Genomic DNA, 17243 nt, shown 5'->3' with positions numbered 1-17243 from the left:
AAGGTTTTGTGTTTTTACTAATCCTGACCACATCTGACTTAGGAATGTTATTGTTTGTATAAATCTGAAAGATCTTCAAGCCAGGATGCTCTCTGTCAAGTTTAGTCAAAAGTGCTGCAATTTCTGTCAAGTTTAGTCAAAAGTGCTGCAATTTCTGTCAAGTTTAGTCAAAAGTGCTGATAGTTCTGTCAAGTTTAGTCAAAAGTGTTGATAGTTCTGTCAAGTTTAGTCAAAAGTGCTGCAGTTTCTGTCAAGTTTAGTCAAAAGTGCTGCAGTTTCTGTCAAGTGGTTTAAAACCACCAACTGCTGAAGGGATGCATGATGAATGCCATACCATACTATAACCCCACTGGCATTCAGTTAAGTGAGGTAATAACAAATTCTGAAATTGTAAATAATCAGAAATAAGAAAAACAATTTCCTCTTGAAGATAAGTGTAAAGTAAGCAAAATAAATAGTTAAGAAAAACAGGCACAAAGAATGAAGTTGAAACATTTGACATATGTATAACGAAACGGTTACTCAATTGAAAAACCAAAAATGACAATACTATTTTTCATTTTTTTATTAAACAAGTTGTGACAATACTATTATTCATATTTTTTATTACACCAGTGACAGCTGCACACTTACTGATACATATTCTGTGATTCATATTAAAGAACACTGGCTAGCATACAAATGTAAGTGGAAATTCAATACTTGATTCAATTGTTTATACAGCTCAACTTGATCAGACTTGTTACCATGACAACTGATTGTAATTCTCATATACAACATGCCAGTACTTGTGAAAATCCACATGTAAAATGTCAGTAAAATATTGCGACACTTTGGAAAGAACATGCAGGTCAACAGCAACGTACCACATGTCTTTGCAAAGGACAGATCCCATTATACAATTTTTTGTATCATTATTGAAATATGAATGTAACACAATTCCAGTTATGAGATATATACCTCATTGTAAAAACTTGTCTTAAAATGTCATTATAATTCCATTTTGTATCAGTGCTTAAAGATTTTTTTAAAAACCACTTCACTTAAGTTAGACAGCAACAAAATTTTCCATTTGCATTTTTCTCGAACAAGCCAGTACAGATGTATTTTGCTATCATCATGCATTGCATTTGTTAAATGGCTCTAGGATGCCTGAAATTGCCATTGTCATAAAGCTAATGTGCTCAGCTCTGATCACATTGGCAGCATTTCCCAGCAATAACAATTAACCCCAGCTTGATCTGAATGAGCACGTATGTAAATATACAATTTACAATCTTGTCTATTATGACAACTAATTGTAAATCCCACCTTTCACGTGATTGAGCACATGTAAAACAAATAAGCAACAGTCAATTTTATTAGTTTACTATGACAAATGATTGTAATTCTCATATACAACATGCCAGTACATGTGAAAATCCACATGTAAAATGTCAGTAAAAGATTGTGACGCTTTGGAAAGAACATGCAGGTCAACAGCAACATACCACATGTGCCACTGAAGGTAGACCTAAGAAAGAGAGTGGGATCAGCTGAGTTCAGAATCTTTGCAAAGGACAGATCCCATTATACAATTTTTTTTATCATTATTAAAATATCTGGCAGATAAATGCAATGTAAATATAATTCTGGTTCTTGTCTTCCATAGTGTAAAGGTCATAATTTATGATAGACAAAAGTACTTGAAACAGTTATTTTTGTGACTAATACTGACCAAATATGGCTCTCTCTTACCATACTTATTTGCTTATAAGTTGAGGTAAACTACACAACAAAGATCCTGATTTTCCATAACATAATGCACCTGCAGATCAGGGTCTATGTTGTTTATTCTACTGAATACTTCTAACATTCCACACATACTAAGATCTGCTGCCCCATAATGTGCCAGCAGATCAGGCTCTGTGTAGTTTGCAGTGGGACTCATCTTATAAGTGAGTATATATGGCACTGGTGTGAGAACTAAATTAGGAGTGAACATCTACTAAAGTATCTATGAAAACCAATCACGAAATGTGGACCTATCTCAGGCAGACATTAGGACTGAAACAAATTTCTGAAGGCTGTTAGTTCATTTACTATGAAGAGAAAAACAAATATATTTGATTATATAAATAATAATAAATTGTTCTTTAGACTGGAATTTTCATCAAGTCACCCCTACACCCACTCAACACATCCATAAAATTTTTTGTTATATGGTGTTAGTACATGATGCAGATAGCAGTCATGGACTATTATTAGCATGTTAAAATATACAGAGCTGTATACAACAATACCTTTCAAATTCAAATTTGTTTGAACATTAAAAATGTATGAATAACAAATGAAATAAATCTGATTACAGGATATGATATATAATAGTCATGCAGACTTCGGTTGATATGAAATATACCATATCACCACTAATAACATTAATAATGCTAGTAAATGCGCCAAATCTAAAACTTTGGCAGCCATTATGATTCCAGCTTTATCTTAAGTCTAATTAAGTCTTCAAGTCAATTCAAATCAAAATGACTCAATAGCCTCTTACAATGCAAATAAGAATAATGTAAAAATGGGGTTTCTAAGCCAAGGTGGAATCAACAATAAAAATGAATGACAAAATGCATAACAACTAGCCAGCATGTGCAGAAAATCAGTGATGTTGCTGACACTATACTAGGTCATTTCAAAGTTTTACAAATCTGGGACAAGTGAATTTTCTGAAATCGCTTGTCCTGGACAAGTAGGTAAAAAAAATCTGATAGCCCTGAAGAGGTTTCTAAGTGGAAAGATACATTTCATACAGACCTACCTACCCCATAGCTGCCCCACTCCCATCCGCCATCATTATTCTGTACCGGCTATTGCAGCTATAGATGTTATTTTTGAGAACGATTTGAAATAACTTTAAGTGGCAATTACTGACATTATTTTGCTCTTTGCTGATTGGTACTCCTTGTAAGACTGTTAAATAAATGCTCTGAGAATTAGGCAACAAAATCACTGTTAAAGTACAACAGAATTAGGCAACAAAATCACTGTTAAAGTACAACAGAATTAGGCAACAAAATCACTGTTAAAGTACAGCAGAATTAGGCAACAAAATCACTGTTAAAGTACAACAGAATTAGGCAACAAAATCACTGTTAAAGTACAACATTTTTTCATGAGGCTAACCAAGAAGTGCAAGTGTAAATTAGATTGAATTCTGTGTGCTATGATGTCACAAATAAAGCACCATGTATTGGAACAATTTAAATTATCCACTGCAGTGGTAATGACTAGACCTAACAATATCCTTTTCTTCACCCAATGAGTGCCAGTGTGCCACAGTGAAAGTCCATTGCAAAAAATGATTTTCAATTTGAAATTTTGTGATGATTACAACATATTACTCAAAAATTAGGAATTAACAGAGTACAGTAAGACTAATTAATGTTAAATTTTATAAAAACAATAATCTGTTTATGATCAGTAACAGCACCTACATGACAATGCTGATGGATACCTTACCTACCCGAATCACACCAACTTCACAGTTTGTATCAATTGTGGCCAAAATAAGAAAAACTTTACGACTTTATGGAAGATTTATCAAATGACTACCAAATGTCTCCACTCTTCCTTCTGGATTGAATCAGAGCTTAATAACAAGTTTGCCCTTGGCTCCAGCGGACTCAATGACATCTTTGTGTGCCAGATGTGACTCTGCCAATGAATACTGTTGACTTACATGGGGCTGTAACCATCCTGTAGCCATTCCATCCTGAATACCTTTGCTCATCTTTGCAAGTTCCTCCTATAATTGACATACATCATGCTAATTAATCAAACAGTCAAGTACAGTTCTTGCAATTTTGCAACATGAATAATTATTCAAGACTGTTGATCTCAGATTGGGGTGATCTCCTCAGATCTTTGCTATAACCATACAAAGAATGACAGTTCTGAACGTTCACCATACGAAACAGTGAGCAATAATGATTTTCTTACATCTAAGCACTCCCTGTCACTGTCCTACTCTTTGGGATGTTTCCGCCTTCTATTTTATGTCTAATAAAAAAGTCATCCAAACCTCTCCATGGATGTGATATAATGCAGATGCTGCTTTGATTGTATGAGGCATGTTTGAAATATGAGAACTGTTGTTATCTGTATTCGAGCATAACTTCAGTTATCATCCTCTGAAAAAAGAACTGGTTACTACTCTCACTATTAAAATATACCATCAGGTGGCTGATTCTAGGGTTAAATGTTTTTTCTGCCATGTGATCTACTTATGACCAATCATAAAAGATTCCAATATTTATGACTTAAACTATCAGAAGATTCTAAAATTAAGACTTCCTTTCCTATCATCACATTTTAACAAACTCAAATGAATGTCAGTGGAACCTGAATATGAACCCACTCGCTTGTTTCAGAATTTGATTCCATCAGAAAAATATAGTGTGACTAAAGGAATTAGAGTTTAATTCATGGAAAAGTGTCAATATATGCTGCCAAGTGTGTGTGATATTTCTGAAAATTTGGTCTTTACTTCCCTGTTACTTGACAGGGGAACACATTGCACAATGACATTTGGAAGTAAGATGATGACTCAAGCAACATAAATATCACATCTTCCATTGTAGGACTATTTAACTGCATAAATACAACTTTCTTGGGATTGTTTTACATCTGGGAAAGGGTGAAAATACTCATGTTCCTTAACTCTCCTATGCAGACAAGTTTAACTACTACTAGTGTGAAGAAATGCTCTACTTAGGTTTAACTGTATCTTGTGTGCAATGTCTGATATATACAGATTCTATTGAAACTTGTCTGATGAAGTGACTTATATAGGCAGGATTTAATGTAACTTGTGTTAACAAGTGTCCTATATTAACAGGTTTTAAAGTAACTTGAAAGAATTGTCCTATAAAAACAGGTTTAAATATAATTTGTGTGAAGAAGTGTCCTATACAGGCAGGTCATTATGAAACATGAGTGAAGTGTCCTCTATTGACTGGTTTTACTGTAAAGAAGTGTCCTATATAGGCAAGTCATTATGAAATAAGAGTGAAGTGTCCTCTATTGACTGGTTTTACTGTAAAGAAGTGTCCTATATAGGCAAGTCATTATGAAATAAGAGTGAAGTGTCCTCTATTGACTGGTTTTACTGTAAAGAAGTGTCCTATATAGGCAAGTCATTATGAAATAAGAGTGAAGTGTCCTCTATTGACTGGTTTTACTGTAAAGAAGTGCCCTTTATAGACAGGTCATTATGAAACATGAGTGAAGTGTCCTCTATTGACTGGTTTTACTGTAAATAAGTGTCCTATATAGGCAAGTCATTATGAAACATGAGTGAATAAGTGTCCTGTATAGACTGGTTTTACTCTACTATTACAAGTGTCCCATGCAGACAGGTTTTACTGAAACTTATGTGAAGAAGTGTCCTAAACCAACAGGTTAAAACTTATGTGAAGAAGTGTTTGTTGTACTTACCGGGGAAGCCTGCATTAAAACCAGACCTGTAACCACACATTCTTTTGCCATAATTCCTCTGGCATTTATTTCAATATTTCCACGGTTACCAACGACCTGAAAAAAATTAGATTTGTAAAAGTTGAAACTCCAAAGAATGCCTCTAACAAATACGTGATTCAAATGTTAACAGAAACTTTATAAAAGAAATAATCTTGATGAAAGAGATACTGTTCATAAAATAATTGAAATTGTTAAAATAAAATAACTGAAATTGTTAAAAAGCAAACTTCAAACATGGGCTGAAGTGGGCTTGAGATCAATCACCTGACTGATATCTACCAACAGTCAAAAGCAAAGGCAGCTCTACATGGAGTCTGGATGTCAGATTGGCACCATTTTAATTTTCCAAAGTACAATGCTTTCTGTCAAATTAGGTCAACTTCTGTTCACCAGTTGTTCAGCTGCTAATTTGAAGTTTTTAAATTTATATTTAAATAATGATTCAGCATCTGCTGTGCAAATTTTCTTTTTTAATGCCAGGATGCCTTTTGTCAAATTTGGTTAAATTGCACTGTCAGAGCATGTTTCATGAGAGGTTATCATAATAAGTTGGGGGGAGGGGTTTAATGACCAAATTTGATTGCACATCAGTATCACTTCAACATTCTTGAAAGGCCATTTTGCTAGGATCCTTTCTGTCGTATTAGGTCAAATTGTATCCAGCAGTGTCTGAGAAGTTCTAAAATGATTATTAAAATACTTTTTGTACCTGTATCCATATCTGATAGTGCATCAGCATGTTTTGAAGAAATTTAAAAGTCTTTCCATGCCAGGACACTTTACATCAAATTAATTCTAATTCTGTTCAGGTTTTGTGGAAGGACATCTTTTAAGCATTTTTTTATTTTCCAAAGAATGGCTATACCGGTATTTAGTAATGGATCAGCATCATTTGCATAAATCTGAGAAGTCTTCCAAACATTTGTCTATTTTTGGTATTGGCAACCATATTTGATTACAGAATGGTTTCCCTTCAAACTGAATTGAAATAACTTCATGCAAACTACTCTGTCAAATTTGGTAAATAATATACAGAGGATTTAGAGAAGTCAATTAATGTTCAAGTATTTTTAATATCATCAGCCATATCTGAAGGCAAATTGGCATCATTTCAAAAGGCCCTCCTGCAAGGATGCTCTCTATCAACATTGATCAAATTTTGTTGAGAGGTTTGTGAGACAAGGTCATTTAAAGGTGTTCTTCTATATTTTGCAATGGTAGGCATATTTTGGCAGATCAGCATAATTTATAAAAAATCGAAAGGTCTTCACACAAAGATGCTTTCTGTCAAATTTGGTTGAAATCAACTGGGTTTTTATATTACACAACTTGTTGGTTAGGAATGTTAACTTGAGCAACAATCCTCATCATCAGTCCCATAGTCTGGAATACTGTTGGGGCACCGCACAAGACCTAACATCCAGCTTCCTCCATTCCTTTTGATTTTCCGTCTTTCTCAGTGAGTCACTCAGTATCAAGCCTGTCCACTCTTGAATGTTATCTTCCCACCTCTTTCTTTGCCTGCCTCTCTTTCTTCTTCCTTGTACAGTGCCTTGTAGGATTGTCTTGGCAAGTCCTGATGATTGCCCATACCACTGCAGTTTCCATTTTTTTCACTATGATCAGGAGGTCATCACGAGGCCCAATGGCTTGTCTTATCCTTTGCTGTATTTTTTCATTGGTGATATGGTCTTTGTATGTGACACTGAGGATCTTTCAGAAACATCTCATCTCTGTAGCTTGTATCCTTTTCTCCAAGTCCGCTCTTATGGTCCATGATTCACAGGCATAGAGAAATATGGAGATCACCAGTGAGTGCATCAGTCTGACTTTTGAGCTGAGTGCGATATTCTTGTCCTTCCAGATGGGCTTCAGTTTTGTCAGCTCTGTTGCTGTCTGTGCAATCCTGGAGAGTATTTCAGGCTTCGATCCTTCATCTGTTACAGTTGCCCCCAAATACTTGAAGCCGTGGACTGTTTCTAGCTTTGTACCTTGGACCCTGATGTCAGTACTGATGCCCATGATGTTGTTGGTCATCATTTTAGTCTTCTCTGCACTAATTTCCATGCCATAGGCTGCAGAGTTTTGTCAAGGCTCTCTACTAAGCTAGCTAATTCTTGCTCATTTCCTGCTAGTCCATCAATGTCGTCAGCAAAACGTAAGTTGGTGATTGTTCTGCTTCCGATGCTGACTGTCCCTGTATGCTTAATATGGCGTCTGCCATGATTCTCTCCAGAAAGATGTTGAATAGTGTGGAAGAGAGCAGACAGCCTTGTCTGACTATGACTGTCATTCTGAACCAGTGCCCTATGCTGCTGTTGAAGTATACTGCACTGGTGGCCTTGTCATAGAGGTGCTCTATTAGTGATGAGGTTGACATTAATGTTGTACAGTCTCATAGTCGCCCACACTGCTGCATGCCCTACCCTGTCAAATGCCTTCTTGAAATCCATGAAGATGTGGTACAGATCTTGCTGGTGTTGGAGGTACTTCTCACAAAATATCCTGAGGTTGAAGATCTGCTCTGTTGTGCTGCACTGGGCTCTGAAACCTGCCTGCTCCTTGGCAATGATCTTTTTAGTCTGTGGTTTTAGTCTGTTCAGCAGTATCCTTAACATGACTTTGCTTGGATGGTTTATAAGACTGATTGTACGGTGGATTTGACACTGTTGCAAGTTGTCTTTCTTGAGGAAGGTGATGATAAGTGATTGAGTCCATGACGATGGCCATACTCCTGTTTGCCAGATCTTGTTGCAGATTTCTGTGAGGATGCAAACCATCGCTTCTCCCCCAGCTTGGATTAGTTCTGCCGGGATGTTGTTCACTCCTGCTGACTTAAACTTTTTCAGTTATCTCACTGCGGCTTCAACTTCTTCACGTATGATAGGGTGGTTGTTGTCATTAGTTGCTGGAGGGACGTTTTGTATCTCTGGATCTATTGTGGCTCGTTGGTTGTAAAGTTCTGCTGTTGTTCCTTTTCAAGTTTCCCTCAATGTCTTTGAACATTTCTTCTATCCAGTTCTCTTTTGCTTTTTTCAAGCTTTTCTCAACTTCCTGGTTGACTGCCTTGTACTGCTCTGCCCCTATTGTATCGTTCTGTTTCTTCTTCAGTTCTCTCCTTTGTCACACAGGTTCAGAACCTCAGCTATGCCCCAGGGTTTCTTGACTAGGCGATGTCGACTGAGGATATTGCTGGCTATTTTGGTCATTGCTGTATTGAAGGTGGTGATCAACGTGTCCATTTCGGTATTGTCAGCATCGAGGATAGTGAGCGGTGCAAATTTCCTACCAATCATTGCCTTCAATTTCTCGAGATTAAATTTTATTCTTGTGTGGCTCTCTTTCTTGACCATCTTTAGATGTAGCCTGAAGGTCATCATCACCAGATCATGGTCACTTCCCATGTCCACTCCGGGAAAGCTTCTAGTTTTGGCGATGTTTATACTTGATTGTAGGCTCCTCTTCACCATGATGTAGTCGATCTGACTGTGATGGTCTCCGCTTGGGCTGTGCCATGTCCATCTTCTGGATACTTTGTGCTGGCCGAAGGTGTTTGCCAGCGTAAGGTCGTTGTAACTAGCGAATTCCAGGAGCCTCAGTCCTCTCTCATTTGTCTGTGCATTGCAGCAGCATCCACATGTTCCTTTCCAGTTCATGCAAGTGTCCTCTCCTATCTTGGTATTCCAATCACCTTGTACAACCAGAATGTCTTTTTTCAGTATTTTATCCACAATTTCTTGTAGCTGATCAAAGAAGTCTTCCACATCCATGTCATCATAGTTTGGCCATATTTTCTGCAAATTGGGAACTGAAAGGTCATCATGCCCAGATGCTTGCTGTTATATTTGGTTTGATTATGTTAAATAGTTTTGAGACAATGTTGTTAAAATAGATTCTGCGGCAAGTGACAGTGGGCATACTTGATAGTGGAATTTGCAGCATTTGTACAAACATACCACGATGCTTAACTGGGTCAAATTCTACTGAATGGTTCTTGAAATAAAGCAATTAAAGGTAAGTGTATTTTTTTTGCATGTGCACAATCTTAATTTTTAATGAAGCTTCAAATATAATTCAGTCATATTGCTAAAACATATTGCATTAATGTATGCAGTGTGGCAGTTTATAATGATGTCCCGCACTGAAGCATCATGCCGCAGACATGTAGCATCATGTCCCGCCCAGTCACATCATCTGGACACCAGACCGACCAGTCCTAACACTAACCTTTTAATGCTGAGCACCAAGCATGGCAACTGTTAGTACCATTTTTATAAGTCTTTGGTATGACTCTGCTGGGGTTCGAGCCTGTGATCTCATGCATCCAAGATGGACACTCAAACCACTAGGACACCGGAGCGGTCTGTATTTTTTAGGATTGGCAGCCATATTTGATTGTAGGTCAAGATTATTAGGTTATTTTTCTTAGTCTTAACATCACTTTTAACACATTACTCATGCTGAGGATCTAGGAGCTATGTTCCCTTGCTAAGGACACATTAGGGTACCCAACCTGGGATGGATACTATACCCGAGACCCTTGGACTTGAGTCCAATAACCTAACAACTGCATCACTGTTGCTCCTACAAGATTATGTGTACACATTTTGATTTTTTTAACAATGGCAATCATATTTGATAGTGTTTCAGCATCATTTATACAAACGTTTATGCCAGAATGGTCTCTGCCAAACTGGATTGAAATTGGGTCAATGTACCTGAAAGTAACTGAAAATAGCAACTGCAGATGGATGCACAACAGAAGAAATATAGTGTAGGAAAGATGAATGGGAATACCATATGCTCATTTGGCTTCAGTCAGGTGAGTTAATAAAGTAGGTAAATGAATAGGTGGATAGGTACTGAAGTAGTAGTAGGTAGGTATGTAGGCATATAAGCACATCCATTTTTAAGAACGTAGGTAAATAAGCAGGTAAGTTGGTTGTTGTTGTTGTAGGGTTTAATGCCATTTTTCAGCACACGATAGGCTATACATGGCAGCCAGTATTAATGGTGGAGGAAGAACCTGGGAAAACCCCGGAAAGAACCACCAACCCACGAGAAGCTACTGGCAAGCTTTCTCAAATACCCACATTGGCTGAATCCGAGACTTGAACCCATGCAGACAGAGGTGAGAGGGCAGTGATCCGTAATGGATAGTGCAGTAAGCTGGTAAGAAATTAGGTAGACATGCATGACAGGCATGTAGATGCTTACCACAATGCTTCCATTCCTTTTAATTATGTTTATATCATTCTGCAGGTTCACATTTGCCAGCATCTCTATGATTGAGTCTGGCCCCTCTCCATTAGTGGCTTCCTGAGGAAGAAAAAAGAAAATTCAGTTCCATATTCCACATTGTAAACATTCCAAATACAAATGTTTTAATCTTCAATTGTATTATGTGTGACTCTTAATACATTTCTTTTTCTGAAGGCATCAATTTTTGTAGCTTGGCAAAAACAAATGCCATGTTCATCAGTACATAAATTCATGGTATGGAGAAGGGATCCTAATTTTTCCATAGAAGTATCTTTCAATCTTTTGTTGGGTCTAAAAATTTGTACTATTATTAACCACAAAAACCACAAAAATAGGTACCTGAAAAAAATACTGAATTTCATATATTTTTTTACTGCCTTCAGGACAAGTCAAATGTGTTCAGCTCAGACCTAATCCCAGTTTTACAAAAGCATACTTGAACAAATCAAATTATATTTTTGTTTATAAAATATGCATGCCCCTCCTTTCTCAGTCCTCCGCAGATATGCTGAACAAAAGGTCAGAGTCAAAAAATTTAAACAATTTAGGAACAAACTGGAAGATTTTTTGTAAATTGCATGAAAATCTAATTAGGTTATCTACATGCAAATATCCATACCAAATGTAATTGTCTATACTTGATGTGGGTTCTACCAATGTATTCTAAGATTGTTGTTATTTTTTAAGGGTTTAATATTATTTTTTCAGCATAAGATAGGCTATACATGGTGGCCAGTTTGAATGGTGGAGGTAGAACCTGGGAAAACCCTGGAAAGAACCACCGACCCATGAGAAGTTACAGGCAAGCTTTCCCACATACCCACACTGGTCGAACCTGAGGCTCGAACTCACACAGACAGAGGTGAGATGGCAGTGATCCCTAACGATGAGCACTTTAGACCACTCAGCTACTCAGGGCCACATATTCTAAGATAGTTTTCAACTATAACAAAAAAAAAGTTAAAAATTTACATAAATTTTAGGAAATCATAAATGGATAGAAAAAATTCCAATGAGGTCACCTATTCATGAAAACAAGTATATCTTTAACATTTCATTTGTTTACTTTGTGCTGTATTTGCTTAATTGTGCAAACAAAGCTCATATAAAAAAAGGTACAAAATATGAGAAAAGCTGACAAACTGCTCTAATGATCTGAAAATCTAATCATGTTAGCTAAATATGCACACAAATATGCTAACCAAACAACATTTGCAGAGTATGTTGAGTGATTTTATGCAATTTGGATAATAGATGAATGTACAAGAGTAATGTTGATAGATGGACAAGACTATAGCAAGACAGCCAAGCTGTAAATAGAGGGTATATAATATAAAAAACATGGTTTTTGTAAAACATATCAATATACCTTTGCTCCCCGTTTAGTCCCACACCACTAACCCCAATTTCTGGTCCTTTGGGTCAGGTCCCAGATGGGTAGGAACACACAATTCCAATTTTTATTGGAAATCTGAATTCATTTTTCATGCTGAATAAGTGTATATTTTATAGGGTGTATAACTCAATGACCTAGAGGCTCTCATCTTGGGAGTATGGATATTCCTGTGGTCAATGTCAGCTTAACACATATATATATATATATATATATATATATATATATATATATATATATATATACACACACATACATACATACATACATATATATATATATATAATGCTCAGTAAGTGTATACAGTGGTCCCCCTCTTATATGGCCAACCCTTCTGCACTGGGGAAGTGCCATATAAGACAGATGGCCTTTCCAGAGGTGGACTATACTTACGAGACATATGTGTATGTATATGTATGTGTATATAGTAAGAAATCTACATATAACTTACAACAGTTAATACCTTTATTTAAAAGTAGCATTAATTATTAAAATGTTCTTAAAACAGACTTATTTCAAGATAACATAAATTGATAGTTCTTATTCTTAGGCGTGAAATGTAATGTTGGGTATTGCTGGCAAGTGCATTGCAAAACCATTAAAAAATGTTATTTAAATCTTAGTACATACATTGTTTTGTATTCATTGTTTTGTATTTAAAATAATTGTTTCCATTTAATCCATTTTCCCACCGCTATAGGATATACTCCTAATATGTTACAATGGTGTTTATCCGAGTCTTCCCAACATAACATTTATCTGTAAGTGAACTCTCCCCATTGTCGTCAAGTCAAATAACTTTTACTTTTCCTTCTAAAGTATTATTTCTCTGTTTAGGTAATGACATGTTAAAGTTTTCTAACAATTTACTCTTATGTTGCTAATTGTACAGTACTGCGATTTAATTATGCAGATGAAACTTTTTTAGAGTAAATGAAATTCTTGTTTATCAAGGACATGACACATGTACTGTCACATGATTTTACGGTTTTTGTCTGGTACATTGTCTTGTTCAAGATTAATTTCTGTTTGTGTGTTAATGCACAAAAGCTATATTTTGTCAATGCTGATCATGTTATGATCTTGACAATTACATCCGGTCATAATAAATTTTTTTTAAAAAAACCACTGTGTGAAACTCAAAACTATCAAAACACTGTTGACCCCATTTCCTTCCAAATATCAGTGTTAATAATAATAACCTTTAGTGGTACATGTACTTTAGCCAACACTTCTTAGAGTAACAAAAACATGACATCTGAAAAAGACATCAGGAAAGATAATCAGATTACATACCTTACCATATTAATTAAATATTGGCTCTCCACATATATTAATAACAAAATATGGCCGCTTGTGAGCGGTTAAATTTTACATTTTTGCACTAATATGTTGTCTGCTGGTCACATCAGAGGGGTGGCCTTTCTTCAGGGTACTTCTGAACACAAACTCATTGGTGCCAAGGGATTCTGGCTGTAAAAAGTGGGTGGCCGCCAGTCAGAGGGGCAGTTCATGAGGGGGACCACTGTATATTGTTACTGGGTGTGGATCTCAATGACAAGGGGATAAAGTCCCATATAGTAGCTATGCATCCTGCAGTCTAAGTGCATAAATGTGTCTTTTTATGTTCAGTTAGTGTATATATGTTTATGCAGTGAGGAGTTTAATAGTTCCCAACTTATGATGCAAGAATTATGTCAATGTGGGTAGGAATGAGCCCTTGAGTTAATGTCAGCTGTATATACATGTATTTTCATGATCAGTAAGTATGTACGTATACACACACATACATACACACAACACAGATCTTGATAATTTCCAATGGGCCAAGTCACAGTGGGTTGAGGTAAGACCTGGCGTCAACGTCAACTCCATACATAAAACTTTTCAGGACCAGAAAGTATAGTTTTGGTTAATGAGTGGAGATCTCAATAGTTTTCAGCTGGTTATGAACCTGAGGCTACGTTCTTTGGAACAAGGATAAACCTAGGGGTCAATAATAGTGATGGTGTTGCATCACTATAGTACCACATACATGAACAATATATGCGCGAGTTTATGTATGCAAATCTCACATCTCTTGTACCACATTCTGAATAGTTACAGCGTATGACAGTAATGATGTGAATGCCTTTATTTAAGACTTCAAGTTTCATGTTTTTTGTTCTCTATGAGTGCAGTTTCAGGTCCATGTATTTCAGTTACAACTATTGCTGACGTAGCCCACTCAAGACAAAAATAAAATCCTCACTCAATGTTGGGAGCTTGAATACATGTGCTGATGTCAGAATACTGCTGAAATATACATGTGCATTGAGTAGAGAGGCAAAGGCCAAAATGGCATGGAACCTGCAAGTAGTGATTTGTGATGCCTGTGGTGCCTAAACTGTTACATAAAGTGGCTTTCTTGTGAATTATGTTTAAACTATTTATACAGAATAGTGCAGATAAAACCTACTTGATTGTGTCTACCTGCTAATAAAGTTGAGACAAAAACTGAATGTCTACCTGCTAATAAAGGTGAGACAAAAACCGAAAGATTGTTAAATCTAAATCCTTCCTAAAAAGGCTGACACTTACAGTGATCTGCTGCAGATATCCATCCTGTCTGTGATTGAAGACAGCAGAAGCTCCATTTTTCTTCACCAGTTCCATCCCCTCAGGTGTACCTGCTGTTCCGAGCATCTTCATCCCATGAGCTGCTCCTATCTGGATGCATGCCAATCCAACCTGCATCATTCAAAGACAGGAACTCATATATTATAATAATTTAATACAGTAGCCTTGTAACTGTAACTGTTGACTAATATGTAATAGTCTGCAAACTATCCATATGTCTGACAAACTTTAACATGTTGTCCCTAACTATGTTATACTCCCTAGGTGTGCTGTGCATAATTGCATCATAAGTCACTACAAACAAATATCATAAATATTCTCTATGTAACACGCATAACACCCAATGCATACCTGATGACCCCAAGAGAGGTATGAACATAATCTTTTTGTCAAAAACGGTGTAATCTTGGCATAATGTGTGAAAACTTTACATGACATTCCGTAACAACAAAAAAAGTATGAAAAATGTACACTTATTTTGCTATTAACTTGCATCTGCAGCTGGTTAAAATTCTTGTCACAAAATGGGTAAAATCCATGTGGATTAGAACCAAAACACAAACTTTATTGACAAATTTTATAAACAGAATATATGTATATACAATATTATTATATATACAATACACAACTAGTCAATATGTCTAGTTCCACTTAGTGATTATCAAGTCAATTCTACAAATCCTGCACTGATCATGGCAATATAATAAACCTTAGTGCTGTATTACATTTCTCAATATTTCTTTATTTTAAAAAAATTCTGCAGCATTACTGATTTCTTGTTTTTCTGATCAAACATGTTTCAAAGTTTAAAAGGTTCTCTCCTCTAAAATTTTTCAGTCATTTAAATTTGATATGTCACTTTGACAAAGCCTGCTTCTCTTAACATCTTACATCATTATTTACAGTATAGACTGGTCCTCTAACCAATTTTCTTTAATGATATAATGAATCTGTCACACATGTTTTCAGATTTGAAGAAATCTGTCCATTTTCCTGGAAATTTACCATATACAGCTGCTATAAATAGAACTTAAGGCTAGCACTGGAAAGTTGTTGTTGTTGTTGTTGTTGTAGGGCTTAACACCATTTTTCAGCACACGATGGGCTATACATGGCATCCAGTATTATTGGTGCAGGAAGAACCCGGGAAAACCCCAGAAAGAACCACCAACCCACAAGAAGCTACTGGAAAGCTTTCCCACATACAGACATTGGCCGAATCCGAGACTCGAACCCACACAGAGGTGAGATGTTGTTGTTGTTGTTGTGGGGTTTTTCGCCATTTTTCAGCACACAATAGACTATGTATGGCAGCCAGTATTAATGGTGGAGGAAGAACCCGGGAAAACCCTGGGAAGAACACCAACCCATGAGAAGCTACTGGAAAGCTTTCTCACATACCCACATTGGCCAAATCCTAGACTCGAACCCATGCAGACAGAGGTGAGATGGCAGTGATCCATAACGGAGAGCAATTTAGACCACTTGGCCACTCGGGGCCCCCAGAGGTGAGATGGCAGTGATCCATAACAGAGAGCGCTTTATACCACTTGGGGTCCCCATTTGGAAAGTACATGTAGGTCTATAATGAACACATGTAGTCTTGTTCTACTACCGTTACACTGAAGCCATCTCTTTCAGAATATTCTCAAATTTATGTGTGAGATTCAAGAGATAATAATAAATCTACAATTACAACTTTTCATTTAATGTACCAAAAAAGCCTAATTTATACACACGTGAAAATAAAGCATAATTCAGTGAAAATGTGATAATGATTTATTACGAAGCCACATTTCACAAAATTGTTCCAGTTTCTTCAAATATAATCAGTTTTGTATTAAGTAGTAAATAGAATCTTACATTCATGTTTATTTGTAATGATTTTTATGACACACTGTACAATATCAAACTTGAGCTTGTCAAGGTGGAAATTATCTGACTCATTTCATAAGTTTGGTTTTAAATAACCATTTTTGCAAGATCCTCTGTATAATATTATGACAGTCACAACTCCATCATTCATGATCCAATTTTTATAATATTTTCAATCTGATGTTTTATTTTCTTGTAAATCATGTCTATGTCAATTAAGAGTTTTATCTAAAACACAATGCCATGATAATGAGTAGGTGGAGGTTAAATGACAGTGTGCCTTGATCTCACTAAATGATGAACAGGTGGAAGTCAACTGACAGCAGGCCTTGATAACACTAAATGATGAATAGGTGGAGGTCAACTGACAGGAGGTCCTGATCTCACTAAATGATGAACAGGTGGAAGACAATTGACAGCAAGCCTTGATATCACTAAATGATGAACAGGTGGAAGTCAACTGACAGCAGGCCTTGATAACACTAAATGATGACTAGGTGGAGGTCAACTGACAGGAGGTCCTGATCTCACTAAATGATGAACAGGTGGAAGACAAATGACAGCAAGCCTT

General features: G+C 36.4%; 1 protein-coding gene across 5 annotated transcripts in view; it reads right to left on the bottom strand.

Annotated features, from left to right (window-relative positions):
• Nucleotides 1-550: 550 nt before the first annotated feature.
• The window catches only part of LOC149780285 (zeta-crystallin-like), a 69409-nt gene continuing 52716 nt past the window's right edge, over nucleotides 551-17243 (bottom strand). For all 5 annotated transcript variants that reach the window (XM_089937092.1, XM_089937090.1, XM_089937088.1 and 2 more), the window contains exons 6-9: nucleotides 14759-14908; nucleotides 10741-10842; nucleotides 5482-5577; nucleotides 551-3790 (exon numbers count right to left, since the gene is read on the bottom strand). In XM_089937092.1, the coding sequence (XP_089793218.1) occupies nucleotides 3629-3790; nucleotides 5482-5577; nucleotides 10741-10842; nucleotides 14759-14908 (510 nt within the window). In that variant the 3' untranslated portion in view covers nucleotides 551-3628. The remainder of the gene's footprint in view (nucleotides 3791-5481; nucleotides 5578-10740; nucleotides 10843-14758; nucleotides 14909-17243) is intronic.

The sequence above is a fragment of the Sinohyriopsis cumingii genome, chromosome 16, assembly GCF_028554795.1.
Source record: "Sinohyriopsis cumingii isolate HCF-2022 chromosome 16, ASM2855479v2, whole genome shotgun sequence".
Classification (NCBI taxonomy): domain Eukaryota; kingdom Metazoa; phylum Mollusca; class Bivalvia; order Unionida; family Unionidae; genus Sinohyriopsis; species Sinohyriopsis cumingii.
This window is presented reverse-complemented; position numbering and strand designations above follow the sequence as displayed.